Source organism: Callionymus lyra, chromosome 9 (genome assembly GCF_982586985.1).
Source record: "Callionymus lyra chromosome 9, fCalLyr1.hap1.1, whole genome shotgun sequence".
Lineage (NCBI taxonomy): Eukaryota > Metazoa > Chordata > Actinopteri > Syngnathiformes > Callionymidae > Callionymus > Callionymus lyra.
The window spans coordinates 26,470,034-26,487,113 of NC_141826.1; the positions used below are offsets into that span (position 1 = coordinate 26,470,034).

The 17,080-nt window shown below is 39.3% G+C and overlaps 1 protein-coding gene across 3 annotated transcripts in view; it reads right to left on the minus strand.

The window, feature by feature from the left end:
- Positions 1–46: 46 nt before the first annotated feature.
- The window catches only part of gdpd2 (glycerophosphodiester phosphodiesterase domain containing 2), a 21,111-nt gene continuing 4,077 nt past the window's right edge, over positions 47–17,080 (minus strand). For all 3 annotated transcript variants that reach the window (XM_087799861.1, XM_087799860.1, XM_087799862.1), the window contains 14 exons: positions 16,130–16,233; positions 15,970–16,063; positions 12,994–13,053; positions 12,845–12,943; positions 12,691–12,784; positions 12,483–12,628; positions 10,923–11,005; positions 10,648–10,810; positions 9,226–9,438; positions 8,736–8,884; positions 7,251–7,398; positions 6,098–6,180; positions 6,016–6,038; positions 47–323 (listed from right to left, as the gene is read on the minus strand). In XM_087799861.1, the coding sequence (XP_087655987.1) occupies positions 253–323; positions 6,016–6,038; positions 6,098–6,180; positions 7,251–7,398; positions 8,736–8,884; positions 9,226–9,438; positions 10,648–10,810; positions 10,923–11,005; positions 12,483–12,628; positions 12,691–12,784; positions 12,845–12,943; positions 12,994–13,053; positions 15,970–16,063; positions 16,130–16,233 (1,530 nt within the window). In that variant the 3' untranslated portion in view covers positions 47–252. The remainder of the gene's footprint in view (positions 324–6,015; positions 6,039–6,097; positions 6,181–7,250; positions 7,399–8,735; positions 8,885–9,225; positions 9,439–10,647; positions 10,811–10,922; positions 11,006–12,482; positions 12,629–12,690; positions 12,785–12,844; positions 12,944–12,993; positions 13,054–15,969; positions 16,064–16,129; positions 16,234–17,080) is intronic.

The window sequence follows — 17,080 nt, forward strand, 5'->3', positions numbered from 1 at the left end:
ATTTTTTTTATTATTATTATATAGAAAAACACCCACTGAAACATCCTCAGTGTTTATATACATTTATTTATATTTACAATATTGTTCAGTAGAAGAGAAAACGTCCCTAAGTTAACTATTAAACATGTCACAGTGTGTAAAGTGCCGAGAAGAACTCGTTGACCTGCAGGAACATCGTTGACGTTTCTTCACAGGTTTAAAAACTCTTTTATTTGGGCTTGAAGGTTTATTTCCTCTTCCTGAAGTCTGGACTTACACCGTCGGAATGAAGGGAGTGAGTTCTTTCTCATCCCAGGTGGTGATGTTTCCGTTCTGCTCTGGAACTGCAAACAGACAACGTCCATCATTATGAACCAGAAGAAGAGAAGGGACGTAGCTTAGCATTGGTATTAGTGTCAGGAGAAGGGACATAGCTTAGCATTGGTATGAGTGTCGGGAGAAGGGACATAGCTTAGCATTGGTATTAGTGTTGGGAGAAGGGACTTAGCTTAGCATTGGTATTAGTGTCGGGAGAAGGGACGTAGCTTAGCATTGGTATTAGTGTCGGGAGAAGGGACGTAGCTTAGCATTGGTATTAGTGTCAGGAGAAGGGACGTAGCTTAGCATTGGTATTAGTGTCGGGAGAAGGGACGTAGCTTAGCATTGGTATAAGTGTTGGGAGAAGGGACTTAGCTTAGCATTGGTATGAGTGTTGGGAGAAGGGACTTAGCTTAGCATTGGTATGAGTGTCGGGAGAAGGTACGTAGCTTAGCATTGGTATGAGTTTTGGGAGAAGGGACGTAGATTAGCATTGGTATGAGTTTTGGGAGAAGGGACGTAGCTTAGCATTGGTATTAGTGTCGGGAGAAGGGACGTAGCTTAGCATTGGTATTAGTGTCGGGAGAAGGGACATAGCTCAGCATTGGTATGAGTGTCGGGAGAAGGGACGTAGCTTAGCATTGGTATTAGTGTCAGGAGAAGGGACATAGCTTAGCATTGGTATGAGTGTCGGGAGAAGGGACGTAGCTTAGCATTGGTATTAGTGTTGGGAGAAGGGACTTAGCTTAGCATTGGTATTAGTGTCGGGAGAAGGGACGTAGCTTAGCATTGGTATTAGTGTCGGGAGAAGGGACGTAGCTTAGCATTGGTATTAGTGTCAGGAGAAGGGACGTAGCTTAGCATTGGTATTAGTGTCGGGAGAAGGGACGTAGCTTAGCATTGGTATAAGTGTTGGGAGAAGGGACTTAGCTTAGCATTGGTATGAGTGTCGGGAGAAGGGACGTAGCTTAGCATTGGTATTAGTGTCAGGAGAAGGGACATAGCTTAGCATTGGTATGAGTGTCGGGAGAAGGGACGTAGCTTAGCATTGGTATTAGTGTTGGGAGAAGGGACTTAGCTTAGCATTGGTATTAGTGTCGGGAGAAGGGACGTAGCTTAGCATTGGTATTAGTGTTGGGAGAAGGGACTTAGCTTAGCATTGGTATTAGTGTCGGGAGAAGGGACGTAGCTTAGCATTGGTATTAGTGTCGGGAGAAGGGACGTAGCTTAGCATTGGTATTAGTGTCAGGAGAAGGGACGTAGCTTAGCATTGGTATTAGTGTCGGGAGAAGGGACGTAGCTTAGCATTGGTATAAGTGTTGGGAGAAGGGACTTAGCTTAGCATTGGTATGAGTGTTGGGAGAAGGGACGTAGCTTAGCATTGGTATGAGTGTCGGGAGAAGGTACGTAGCTTAGCATTGGTATGAGTTTTGGGAGAAGGGACGTAGATTAGCATTGGTATGAGTTTTGGGAGAAGGGACGTAGCTTAGCATTGGTATTAGTGTCGGGAGAAGGGACGTAGCTTAGCATTGGTATTAGTGTCGGGAGAAGGGACATAGCTCAGCATTGGTATGAGTGTCGGGAGAAGGGACGTAGCTTAGCATTGGTATTAGTGTCAGGAGAAGGGACATAGCTTAGCATTGGTATGAGTGTCGGGAGAAGGGACGTAGCTTAGCATTGGTATTAGTGTTGGGAGAAGGGACTTAGCTTAGCATTGGTATTAGTGTCGGGAGAAGGGACGTAGCTTAGCATTGGTATGAGTGTCGGGAGAAGGGACGTAGCTTAGCATTGGTATTAGTGTCAGGAGAAGGGACGTAGCTTAGCATTGGTATTAGTGTCGGGAGAAGGGACGTAGCTTAGCATTGGTATAAGTGTTGGGAGAAGGGACTTAGCTTAGCATTGGTATGAGTGTTGGGAGAAGGGACGTAGCTTAGCATTGGTATGAGTGTCGGGAGAAGGTACGTAGCTTAGCATTGGTATGAGTTTTGGGAGAAGGGACGTAGATTAGCATTGGTATGAGTTTTGGGAGAAGGGACGTAGCTTAGCATTGGTATTAGTGTCGGGAGAAGGGACGTAGCTTAGCATTGGTATTAGTGTCGGGAGAAGGGACATAGCTCAGCATTGGTATGAGTGTCGGGAGAAGGGACGTAGCTTAGCATTGGTATTAGTGTCAGGAGAAGGGACATAGCTTAGCATTGGTATGAGTGTCGGGAGAAGGGACGTAGCTTAGCATTGGTATTAGTGTTGGGAGAAGGGACTTAGCTTAGCATTGGTATTAGTGTCGGGAGAAGGGACGTAGCTTAGCATTGGTATTAGTGTCGGGAGAAGGGACGTAGCTTAGCATTGGTATTAGTGTCAGGAGAAGGGACGTAGCTTAGCATTGGTATTAGTGTCGGGAGAAGGGACGTAGCTTAGCATTGGTATTAGTGTTGGGAGAAGGGACTTAGCTTAGCATTGGTATTAGTGTTGGGAGAAGGGACGTAGCTTAGCATTGGTATGAGTGTTGGGAGAAGGTACGTAGCTTAGCATTGGTATGAGTTTTGGGAGAAGGGACGTAGATTAGCATTTGTATGAGTTTTGGGAGAAGGGACGTAGCTTAGCATTGGTATGAGTGTCTGGAGAAGGGACGTAGCTTAGCATTGGTATTAGTGTTGGGAGAAGGGACTTAGCTTAGCATTGGTATTAGTGTCGGGAGAAGGGACGTAGCTTAACATCGGTATGAGTGTCGGGAGACGGTACGTAGCTTAGCATAGGTATGAGTTTTGGGAGAAGGGACGTAGATTGGCATTGGTATGATTTTTGGGAGATGGGACGTAGCTTAGCATTGGTATTAGTGTCGGGAGAAGGGACGTAGCTTAGCATTGGTATTAGTGTCAGGAGAAGGGACGTAGCTTAGCATTGGTATGAGTGTCGGGAGAAGGGACGTAGCTTAGCATTGGTATTAGTGTCAGGAGAAGGGACGTAGCTTAGCATTGGTATTAGTGTCAGGAGAAGGGATGTAGCTTAGCATTGGTATTAGTGTCGAGAGAAGGGACGTAGCTTAGCATTGGTATTAATGTCGGGAGAAGGGACGTTGCTTAGCATTGGTATTATTGTCAGGAGAAGGGATGTAGCTTAGCATTGGTATTAGTGTCGAGAGAAGGGATGTAGCTTAGCATTGGTATTAATGTCGGGAGAAGGGACGTTGCTTAGCATTGGTATTATTGTCGAGAGAAGGGACGTAGCTTAGCATTGGTATTAATGTTGGGAGAAGGGACATAGCTTAGCATTGGTATTAGTGTCGGGAGAAGGGACGTAGCTTAGCATTGGTATTAGTGTCAGGAGAAGGGACGTAGCTTAGCATTGGTATTAGTGTCGGGAGAAGGGACGTAGCTTAGCATTGGTATTAGTGTCAGGAGAAGGGACGTAGCTTAGCATTGGTATTAGTGTCGGGAGAAGGGACGTAGCTTAACATTGGTATGAGTGTCGGGAGAAGGGACATAGCTTAGCATTGGTATTAGTGTCAGGAGAAGGGACGTAGCTTAGCATTGGTATGAGTGTCGGGAGAAGGGACGTAGCTTAGCATTGGTATGAGTGTCGGGAGAAGGGACATAGCTTAGCATTGGTATGAGTGTCGGGAGAAGGGAAGTAGCTTAGCATTGGTATTAGTGTCGGGAGAAGGGATGTAGCTTAGCATTGGTATTAGTGTCGGGAGAAGGGACTTAGCTTAGCATTGGTATTAGTGTTGGGAGAAGGGACGTAGCTTAGCATTTGTATGAGTGTCGGGAGAAGGTACGTAGCTTAGCATTGGTATGAGTTTTGGGAGAAGGGACGTAGATTAGCATTGGTATGAGTTTTGGGAGAAGGGACGTAGCTTAGCATTGGTATGAGTGTCGGGAGAAGGGACGTAGCTTAGCATTGGTATGAGTGTCTGGAGAAGGGACGTAGCTTAGCATTGGTATTAGTGTTGAGAGAAGGGACTTAGCTTAGCATTGGTATTAGTGTCGGGAGAAGGGACGTAGCTTAGCATTGGTATGAGTGTCGGGAGACGGTACGTAGCTTAGCATTGGTATGAGTTTTGGGAGAAGGGACGTAGTTTAGCATTGGTATGAGTTTTGGGAGATGGGACGTAGCTTAGCATTGGTATTAGTGTCGGGAGAAGGGACGTAGCTTAGTATTGGTATTAGTGTCAGGAGAAGGGACGTAGCTTAGCATTGGTATGAGTGTCGGGAGAAGGGACGTAGCTTAGCATTGGTATTAGTGTCAGGAGAAGGGACGTAGCTTAGCATTGGTATTAGTGTCAGGAGAAGGGATGTAGCTTAGCATTGGTATTAGTGTCGAGAGAAGGGACGTAGCTTAGCATTGGTATTAGTTTCCGTAGAAGGGACGTAGCTTAGCATTGTTATTATTGAGAGATTTAATAGATTAAACTGATTATATACTATAAGTATACGCCATAATTAAATGAATACTAAAAGATAATCAAAGTATAAATTACTCGCTTCATCTAAGAGCTTAAACGTTTGAATACACATTCACATCAACATTCCACTCAGACTGATTCACTGGTTCGAGTCAAGCTCGGATCAGGATTAGATACGACACTATAATATAATGTTATCTAAAACATCTGTTTATCTGCAAATCACACCTTAAATCGTAGAACGAAGCAAGACACACTCGAAAGGGGGGATAAAAGACGGAAGAGAAGATAACCCCCGCCCGAGAACATTTGAATGATTAGATTACAAGAAAACAAATCAGGATGTCTCTCTACGGGGGATCGGGACACAGGGAACTTGAAAGAACCATTTGGCCGGAAAGGGACGACCTCCAAGACGGGAAATTTGCCTTAAATATAGCGATGTTTCTACAGATCGGGACCTTTTCTCCCGGAACTATTGACCTGTACAGTCGCCGGGACAAAGTGTGTCCGATCGATCGTGAAGCTTGTATTTTGTTTGACTTGAAGCGGCGAATAAACGACCCGTGACACACTCTGGATTGTTCATCTTTCTCCACGAAGCGAAGCATAAGAACCGAAACAGGAAGTGACGTCGTGTTGGAGCGACGGAAATGACTCCGTGTTTTGATCGTTTTAATACACAGCTAGCACTAAGTGTATACACTGCTTTCAGTAGCACATACACAGCTAGCTTTAGCTTTAGTTTTTATCTATATACAAAGGTAGCTTAAGCACATACCCAGCTGGCATAAGAATATACACTGCTATAATTAGCATATACAAAGCTAGCACAATCATATACACTGCTATATTTTGCATATACTCATCTAGCTTTAGCATATACGTATACAGCTAGCTTTAGCATATACACGGATAGTTTTAGCATAACTAGTTTTTGCATTCACACATTGCTTGGCATAAACAGCTAGCATTAGCATTTACACAGCTAGAATTAGCATGGACACAGCGAGCATTAGCATATACACTCATATAATGTATATTATCTATAGAAGGTTGATTTGAGTGTGAGTTGATCCTTGAAATAATGTGATTTTAATCAATTAAGAATATTATAAACGTGTAAATCAACTTTCTTTGAAAGTTTTATTGAAGTTTAATGTAGCCTTTTATGAAGCTCTGTTTTTATTAGTTAGTAACGCGGAACTAAACTATCAAACATTATCGTAGTGTAACATTTAAAGTAAAAAGTAAAACCAGAATATCATGAGTTGATGATAAAATACTGTTATTAACCTGATGGTAATAAAACTCACCTTTTCTGCAGCAGATCCTTTTCCTGGTGAAGACATTAAAATCAGATGTGATTTGAAACATGACATTTTTAGATCAACGCACCTGTGACACACAAAGATTGTCGTCATGATCAGCAGAGACACAGCATCCACGACAATCCAAACCACTCGATACGTGTTCTGAGCCTGGAAGGAAACAACGAGAACATGAAGGAGAACATGATGGAGAACATGATGGAGAACATGATGGAGAACATGATGGAGAACATGAAGGAGAACATGATGGAGAACATGAATGAGAACATGATGGAGAACATGATGGAGAACATGATGGAGAACATGATGGAGAACATGAAGGAGAACATGAAGGAGAACATGATGGAGAACATGATGGAGAACATGAAGGAGAACATGATGGAGAACATGAAGGAGAACATGATGGAGAACATGAAGGAGAACATGATGGAGAACATGATGGAGAACATGATAAAGAACATGAAGGAGAACATGATGGAGAACATGAAGGAGAACATGAAGGAGAACATGAAGGAGAACATGATGGAGAACATGATGGAGAACATGATGGAGAACATGATGGAGAACATGAAGGAGAACATGATGGAGAACATGATGGAGAACATGAAGGAGAACATGATGGAGAACATGAAGGAGAACATGATGGAGAACATGATGGAGAACATGATGGAGAACATGATGGAGAACATGATGGAGAACATGATGGAGAACATGATGGAGAACATGATGGAGAACATGATGGAGAACATGAAGGAGAACATGATGGAGAACATGATGGAGACATGATGGAGAACATGATGGAGAACATGATGGAGAACATGATGGAGAACATGATGGAGAACATGAAGGAGAACATGATGGAGAACATGATGGAGAACATGATGGAGAACATGATGGAGAACATGAAGGAGAACATGATGGAGAACATGATGGAGAACATGATGGAGACATGATGAGAACATGATGGAGAACATGAAGGAGAACATGATGGAGAACATGATGGAGAACATGATGGAGAACATGAAGGAGAACATGATGGAGAACATGATGGAGAACATGATGGAGAACACGAAGGAGAACATGAAGGAGAACATGAAGGAGAACATGATGGAGAACATGATGGAGAACATGAAGGAGAACATGATGGAGAACATGATGGAGAACATGAAGGAGAACATGATGGAGACATGATGGAGAACATGATGGAGAACATTCGTCACCATCATCCAGTCCGGCTCCTCCATGTCCTGCAGGTCCTGGCAGGAGTTGGTGGTCACGGACGTCACACCTGAGCACCAGAGCAGAGAGAAGAGCCAGCGCTCGTTCACCACCCACAGGTTGACCGTGACGTTCCTGCTCAGAAGATCCCTGAGAGGAACCAGAACAACATTTGGTCACTGAGAGAAATCACACTTTTTTCACAGCAGGTCAAAAGTTTATTTTATCAAAAGGTTTTGTTGCTCGTGATAGAAATCACTACATAAAATACTGCAGTAAATCCAACAGTTTTTGTCGATTAAGCACCAGTTCAATAACAAATAAATACTCAATGATTTATGAAGTTAATAGAAAAATAAAAACGTAAAATCATTGTTTTAATGGTAATTTCTGGTATAAAAAATACATTAAAAAACTAAATAACTCAAAAAATAGTTATTTAAAAAAGAGAGAAAGTTTTTATTTTGGGCCTTAAAATAGTCAGAAAATAGTTCAAATTCTGGAAATCTCCTTATTTATTATTTACTAAATATATTTAAAACTAGTTTTATACTTTTCATGTTTTTTTTTCTGACTCTTTTCTCTTCCATACAATAAACAAAATGAGCTGAAATTCTTCCTTTCTTAGTCGGTAATAAATGGTTTAAATTCAATCAAATTTGACATTGAATGCATTTTCATGGGGGTCTTGTGTCCCCTTTGACCTTTGACCTCCCCCTAAAACCTTTACTGAGAGGTCAAAAGTCCATATGATAATTTTCAAAACTTTTATTTGTAAGTTCATAAGAGATTAGATAAGATCAGGTGAAACATTTCATAAATAAAGATGTAACACATGTGCGTATTAACCACTAGAGGGCGCCAACAGATCAGATATAAGAGCTCAAACGCTATAGTTTAGTTTTCCGTTTTTCCAGAGAAGTTGAAATAGAAAGTTTGTAGTAATTTTTACTTAAAGTTGATGTTTAAAGATCCCGTTCAGTGCCATCAGAGCGTGGAATTTAAAAATGAACTTTTTAATTTATTTTTTTAAGCATTTAGCTTTTTTTTTTTTTTTTAATAATTGATTCCAATCATTTCTATATTTTATTTTGATTTGTTTTTATTGACCGAATCAATTAAAACTTTTTTTTTTCGTTTAAATGAAAGAACGTAGAGTTTGACATTATAATTCCACAAATTAAAAAATAAATTTCTAAATGTAATATGCTTAAATCTGCAGTATTTCAAATTAAATATAACATTGTTGGTACAATAGTGTCAACAGATCATGAAAGAATGATTAAATATTAGAATTAGGATATAAATCGAATTAATTAATTTTTAAAACAGTCATTTAAAAAAAAAAAAGTTAAATTGTTTGTTTTTAAAAGTCAAAGTTTGAACGTAGAAATGATTTAATTCAATGTTGAATCTTCTGATGCCACTGATCCGTGTTATAAACGTGTTATATGAACTTCTGGAGGATTAAAGCAGTTTCTATGCACCTGAGTTTGGAGGAGTTCAGCGAGCTGTACTTGAGATTCAGGTGGTTTCCTCCTCGTCTCAACATGTCCTCCTCATTGTTGTAGATGTGAATGAATCCCGGAGCCGAAGCGTTGACGAAGTCTCGCTCGTGAGGAGGAAGCCAGAGGATCTGGACCAGAAACAAACGTGACTGAACTTCTCAGAGAGACTCTCCCACGTTTACCTTCTTTTGTTAAGAAAATCCAATGAAATGAAAACAATAGAAAATATATTTAGTAGCTAAAGCTCACACATCAAAGAGAAGAAAGAGGTTTCTGGTTATTTTCAAAAACTATTTAATTTGGCAAATGAAAAAATAACTTTTAATTTTGTTACTCATTTAGTCAAAATGGCCTGATATTGTCAAACAGAGCTGAAGTGGTGATAAAATGTATTAAACTACAGTTTTCTTATCAGTTTAATTGACTAAAATCTGGCCTGGACGTCTGTCTTCTAGTAGCTCCTTCTCACCTTCTCCTGGTCGATCCCGGACTCCAGGATGGTGTTGACCGTGTCCCTGGTGTCGTTCTCCCTCTGCTCGCGTGGCCCGTAGAGGTCAAAGATCACGGAGGTGTTGTGGTCTCGGGCGAGGACCAGCAGCTGCAGCAACGAGGGGATGGTTTGAGTCCGACTCGTCTCCTGGTCCGACTCCGAGAGCGAAGACACCGAACCGAACGGGTCGGTCTGAAGCGACGACGGGGTTAAGAGGTCAAAGTTCATCAGTATCATCAGAATAATAATCATAATAATACATTTTATTGAAAATAAACTTTCAGAAACTCAAGGTCACTTTACAATAAAGAAGAATAAAGAATGAATTTTATAATTTAAATTGTAACGTTGAATTCTCTTCTTGAATTTCTTGAGCATTTATTTATTTATTTTCTAATGATTTAATTAAACTTTTTATATCTTTTTATTTATAAATAATAGCTTCATAAATATATAAATATTTTTTAATTAATGTTTTTTAAACATAGAGTTTAATACTCTTATTCCAATAAATAAATAATAAAATCTTAATTCAATATCTTTTAAATTCAATGTATTAATGTTGTTATAATAGAGTCACCAGACATGACCAACAGAGCACGAGCTACTGGATCGTGTTCTTATGTCGTCACATGATCGTCTACGTGTCGCATGATTGGCTGAAAGTTGGACTAAGTAGCTTGTTTTTCTTTTAGTAACGTCTGGTGACTCTATTACACCAACAATATACTCAACATTTTGAGGCTAGTAATGAAAAAATATTACATTTAGAAATTTATCTCATTTAAAACATTTTTAAATTTGTTTTATATCAATTAAAAAATATTTTAATAAACAAATATCAATCAATAATAATAGCAATAACAATAACAATAACAATAACAATAATAATACCAATAACAATAATAACAATAACAATAATAATAGCAATAGCAATAACAATAACAATAACAATAATAACAACAACAATAATAATAATAATAATAATAATAATAATAATAATAATAATAATAATAATAATAATAATAATACCAATAACAATAATAATAATTATAACAATAATAACAACAATAATAATAATTATAATAATAATAATGATAATGATAATGATAATGATTATAATAACAATAATAATAATAATAATAATAATAATAATAATAATAATAATAATAATAATAATAACAATAATAACAATAATAACAATAATAATAATAATAATAATAATAATAATAATAATAATAATAATTATTATTATTATTATTATTATTATTATTATAATAATAATAATACAAATAATACAAATAGTAACAATAATAATAATAATAATAAGAACAATATTAACAATAATTATAATAATAATTCATTTTGTTTATATGATATATGTGTGTGTTGATGACTCACCTGCAGGAACCATTCACCTGCGTTCAGACTCTGCAGCTCCGTCCAGGTCACGTTGCTGCTGCGCTGGAAGTCGTGGTCAGGAAACTTCTCCTCCACGTCGGTGGTCCTCCTCAAGAAGCCGGTCCTGTTGTGGTCGTGCATCAGGAAGGGGATTCTTTCTTTGCTGGACCAACACAGACACAATGGGATCAGAGGAGCCGCGGGGGGCGGCAGAGGAACCTCCCTGCCCTTGAGCAAACATCGTGGACATCAAGGATCCATGGAAGTCTCTGTACCTGAGCTGGACGTCCGTCTCGAAGGCCCAGACGCTGCAGGAGAGACTCTTGTTGAAGGACATCATGGTGTTCTCTGGAGCCATCTGAGGAGATCAGAGAGTTGAGCAGGAATAGAACCTTAAACACACCATTATTCAAGTATATTTCATGAATTATGAATTATTTACATGACATTTTATGTTCATATTTCATTTTAATCGTATGAATCTATTTTTATTTCATTCCTACTATTTCATTCTTTTATTCTGTAATTATTCTGTTGTGTTAACAACACATTGATTGTGTTGTTAATGTGTTGTGTAAACAACACTGACAATAAAAGTTTCTGATTTAAATCCTAAGATTCTCGGCTTGCATTGATCTCTATTTAACATCATTTACACTAAGAATTGAGACGCACTTATGCACTAAAGATACTAAGTTTTAAGTCCACAAATATGCGATTTGAGACACAGCTCTGGTTCTGTCCGAAAACGTTGATATTCCTGAACGACACAAACAGACCCGAGTCTGTTTGTGTTTTTCGTTGTCAGCGGTTTCTGTTTCTACTCTCTTCTCAGTTCGCCTGAGACCCATTCCAGCTGTGCTCCTGGTTTCTGGTTCTGTTTTGGTTCTTTCCACAGTCTGAGCCTGGATTTACCTTTTGTGGATTTATTTTATTAAAGACACTATTGTTTTTGGTTTTAACTTGAGTCTTCTGAAGCTCCACCCACTTCAGACTTCAGTAATAATCGATACAGAAGAAACTGCAACCTGCCGTCCCACTGAGCTCATTGATATCAACACGTTTCAAATGCTAAAAAAAAGGGTCAAATGAAGAATTTTAAAGAAGATGATTCTCAGAAGGTTCTCAGAAGGTTCTCAGATGGTTCTCAGAAGGTTCTCAGATGGTTCTCAGAAGGTTCTCAGATGGTTCTCAGAAGGTTCTCAGAAGGTTCTCAGATGGTTCTCAGAAGGTTCTCAGAAGGTTCTCAGATGGTTCTCAGAAGGTTCTCAGAAGGTTCTCAGAAGGTTCTCAGATGATTCTCAGAAGGTTCTCAGAAGGTTCTCAGAAAGTTCTCAGATGGTTCTCAGAAGGTTCTCAGATGGTTCTCAGAAGGTTCTCAGAAGGTTCTTAGATGGTTCTCAGATGGTTCTCAGAAGGTTCTCAGAAGATTCTCAGATGGTTCTCAGATGGTTCTCAGAAGGTTCTCAGAAGGTTCTCAGATGGTTCTCAGAAGGTTCTCAGATGGTTCTCAGAAGCTTCTCAAAAGCTTCTCAGAAGCTTCTCAGATGGTTCTCAGATGGTTCTCAGAAGCTTCTCAGAAGCTTCTCAGATGGTTCTCAGAAGGTTCTCAGATGGTTCTCAGAAGGTTCTCAGAAGGTTCTCAGAAGGTTCTCAGAAGGTTCTCAGATGGTTCTCAGAAGGTTCTCAGATGGTTTTCAGAAGCTTCTCAGATGGTTCTCAGATGGTTCTCAGATGGTTCTCAGAAGGTTCTCAGAAGGTTCTCAGGAGGTTCTCAGAACACCTTCAACCAACCCTTCATGTTCATTTGAAAATCCATATTTGAAGTCACGAACCATGGGTGCGCCTCTGTGGCCGATCAGCTTCGGTTTCACAGGCACGTGACGTTTCTTCATCAGACACGGCGAGTGGATGAACAGAGGACAGAGGAAGATGACGGTCGACGTCAGAGTGAAGGCTGCGAGGATCAAGCGCTTCGAGGCTGGCGAGCAGAAGAACATCTGTTTTATTTAAAGACATCTCCATGGATCGTCGACGACCTACAGTTGTCCTTGACTCGGTGGAAGACCTGGAACACGAAGGAGCTCAGCAGCGTCAAACCTCCGACGGCGCCGAGCTGCAGGAACGGAGCCGTGGCCTGAAGGTCACGAGAAGAAAGATCAGGTCATGGCGACGTCGAGGCGTGATGGTGACTCACCTGCAGAGACAGAAGAACCGTCGGCCATTCCTGCCTCCACTTCATGGTGATCCCGGCCACGCCGAAGCCCACCAACAAACACCCGAAGAAGAGCAAGATCTGCGGAGACAGCGGTCGGTGGACGGTTGGACGGAGGGATGAAAACACACCTTGTGAAGCCAGTGCAGGTGAAGAGGTTCCCTCAAGGCCACTTGGATCAGAGCGAACACCTGCAACAACATTTACACAAATATTTACTGTAATTACAGGAACAAGTCTCGACAACATCTGTTTTATGATATTAATGTGTGTCACGATAATTACTCAACGGTCGATGTTTCTCTCAGTAATGAGTGAATGAAGAACTGATTCATGTTCATCATTATATTTGTAATAATACAGGAAGAATGAAAAGAAAACATGAGGAACGACTTCTGAAGTCACGAATCTTCTTTTTCTCTTGATGTTGATGAAGTTATAACTAATACTTCAGATGTTTCTGTAACTCACTGTTGTTATTGTTAGAGATGTATTGATACTTATCACAATACAATGATACTATATATATAGTCATAGTGTAGTAACAAGGATATATGTGTAGTATTGTCCAGTACTTGACTCTGGTGTTGTGATAGTGTAGTAACAAGTATATATGTGTAGTATTGTCCAGTACTTGACTCTGGTGTTGTGATAGTGTAGTAACAAGGATATATGTGTAGTATTGTCCAGTACTTGACTCTGGTGTTGTGATAGTGTAGTAACAAGTATATATGTGTAGTATTGTCCAGTACTTGACTCTGGTGTTGTGATATTGTAGTAACAAGTATATATGTGTAGTATTGTCCAGTACTTGACTGTGGTGTTGTGATAGTGTAGTAACAAGTATATATGTGTAGTACTGTCCAGTACTTGACTCTGGTGTTGTGATAGTGTAGTAACAAGAATATATGTGTAGTATTGTCCAGTACTTGACTCTGGTGTTGTGATAGTGTAGTAACAAGTATATATGTGTAGTATTGTCCAGTACTTGACTCTGGTGTTGTGATAGTGTAGTGACAAGTATATATGTGTAGTATTGTCCAGTACTTGACTCTGGTGTTGTGATAGTGTAGTAACAAGAATATATGTGTAGTATTGTCCAGTACTTGACTCTGGTGTTGTGATAGTGTAGTAACAAGGATATATGTGTAGTATTGTCCAGTACTTGACTCTGGTGTTGTGATAGTGTAGTGACAAGTATATATGTGTAGTATTGTCCAGTACTTGACTCTGGTGTTGTGATAGTGTAGTAACAAGGATATATGTGTAGTATTGTCCAGTACTTGACTCTGGTGTTGTGATAGTGTAGTAACAAGGATATATGTGTAGTATTGTCCAGTACTTGACTCTGGTGTTGTGATAGTGTAGTAACAAGTATATATGTGTAGTATTGTCCAGTACTTGACTCTGGTGTTGTGATATTGTAGTAACAAGTATATATGTGTAGTATTGTCCAGTACTTGACTGTGGTGTTGTGATAGTGTAGTAACAAGTATATATGTGTAGTACTGTCCAGTACTTGACTCTGGTGTTGTGATAGTGTAGTAACAAGAATATATGTGTAGTATTGTCCAGTACTTGACTCTGGTGTTGTGATAGTGTAGTAACAAGTATATATGTGTAGTATTGTCCAGTACTTGACTCTGGTGTTGTGATAGTGTAGTGACAAGTATATATGTGTAGTATTGTCCAGTACTTGACTCTGGTGTTGTGATAGTGTAGTAACAAGAATATATGTGTAGTATTGTCCAGTACTTGACTCTGGTGTTGTGATAGTGTAGTAACAAGGATATATGTGTAGTATTGTCCAGTACTTGACTCTGGTGTTGTGATAGTGTAGTGACAAGTATATATGTGTAGTATTGTCCAGTACTTGACTCTGGTGTTGTGATAGTGTAGTAACAAGTATATATGTGTAGTATTGTCCAGTACTTGACTCTGGTGTTGTGATATTGTAGTAACAAGTATATATGTGTAGTATTGTCCAGTACTTGACTGTGGTGTTGTGATAGTGTAGTAACAAGTATATATGTGTAGTACTGTCCAGTACTTGACTCTGGTGTTGTGATAGTGTAGTAACAAGAATATATGTGTAGTATTGTCCAGTACTTGACTCTGGTGTTGTGATAGTGTAGTAACAAGTATATATGTGTAGTATTGTCCAGTACTTGACTCTGGTGTTGTGATAGTGTAGTGACAAGTATATATGTGTAGTATTGTCCAGTACTTGACTCTGGTGTTGTGATAGTGTAGTAACAAGAATATATGTGTAGTATTGTCCAGTACTTGACTCTGGTGTTGTGATAGTGTAGTAACAAGGATATATGTGTAGTATTGTCCAGTACTTGACTCTGGTGTTGTGATAGTGTAGTAACAAGGATATATGTGTAGTATTGTCCAGTACTTGACTCTGGTGTTGTGATAGTGTAGTAACAAGTATATATGTGTAGTATTGTCCAGTACTTGACTCTGGTGTTGTAGTATTTACAGACCACATGACTCTTGACGAAACCAAAATATGTCCAAACATCAGCTTTAAAAGCTGCTGGACTCACTGTATCCTCTTATCCTCAGTCAACACTGGATCTTATTGTCAATTAACCTGCAAAGGTTTAATACACAATAATGAACAAACAAAATATGTCCAAACATCATCTTGAAAATACTCCAGTGTATCCTCTCGCCCTCAGTCATCGCCGGCATCTCGTGGGCGAGATTTTTTTAACACAAAAATGAACAAACACACTTAGATATAACCCATTAATGCAATATGATGGTTTTGTTTTTCAAGTATCGATACAGTCGCACTCATAGTTGTTGACTGTTGTGTCGCAATACTCAGCAGTCAGGGTGAACAGGAGGGGGCTCAGGACGCAGCCCTGGAGGCTGTTATTCGTTTGCGTTGAATTAAAACAATATTTCAGAGATAAAGATGAAGAACCGGGAGCTGCAAGACTCCAGAGTCCACCATTGTTTTGTTTTACTTGTGTTGTGTTGTGTTGTGTTGTGTTGTGTTGTGTTGTGTTGTGTTGTGTTGTGTTGGTTAAAGTCATCATTGACTTCCAACCATCTCGAGCCGAAGCACAGACGCAGTAGCGGACGCTCACCAGCAGGAGGACGCAGTAGCAGGCGAGGACAGCCGAGGCCAGGACCAGGACCATGAACCAGTTCACCCATCGCTTGAGCTCAGCAAAGCCCTGCCTGAACAATCGGGGCAGCAGAGCAAAGGTCACGGATAAAAGAGAGACTTCTGGTGGTTCCTCTCACCAGTTCACGTCGTCCCTGTCATTGAAGGTCACGAGGCAGACGTACATCCAGCTGAGCGACAGCAGCGTTACCACGGCGACCGCTGAGAACCAGCAGCAGGTGTTCTGGAAGAAGAAGAAGAAACTCTTCAAATCTCAGAACCGAGTTCTGGAAACTGTTTGTTTGTTCGGGGTTTGGCTGCGAGACGAAAAGATCTCGTCTCACCTGCGCGTCACTCACCTGTTGGCGTCAGACCAGGAAGTAAAACTGTCGCTCACTCACCTTTAGGTCATACCTGTTGTTTATAAACTTGATTTATTCAAACACACCTGGAAGTTCTTACGATCAAACCTTTGCCATCAGAAGGTTTTATTGTGAAAGTATTGATTTCAAAAGTATTCTTTCAATGATTACTTTATTATGAGGCATTTAGTTTAGTTTTCTATCGAATCTGGTTTATTTATTTTATTTATAGTTTGTTTTATGTCATAATTTGACCCAAAACACCTGGAAAATGAAGCATAACTTTTTAAATGTTGTTAATAAATTCCAGCATTTTACTATATTTTGATATTAGCAATAGTTGTTAGAAATATTTAAAAACAATTAAAACACATCATCAATTAAAATATTCAAAATTTCAAGATGTTTTTTAATTTTATTTTCACTTTCATTTCATTTTCATTTCATTTTTCAGGTGTATATCTTTAATGTTGAGCTTCATCCTTTTATTATCGCTTTATGTTAAATGACAAAAACTTGAATAAAAAAAACCAACATTTAAATATTATAATTATGGCTTTTATGATGTTATTTCCATGTTATTGGGCTTTAATTACTCAAATCGAATACTAATCCTAATCAAATTAAAAGGAAGAAAACACCAAAGATATGTTATAAATTCCATAATATTTTTATATTAGCAATAAAAAGCATTTAAAAAAGTAACTTATTAAAAGTGTAAAATAATCA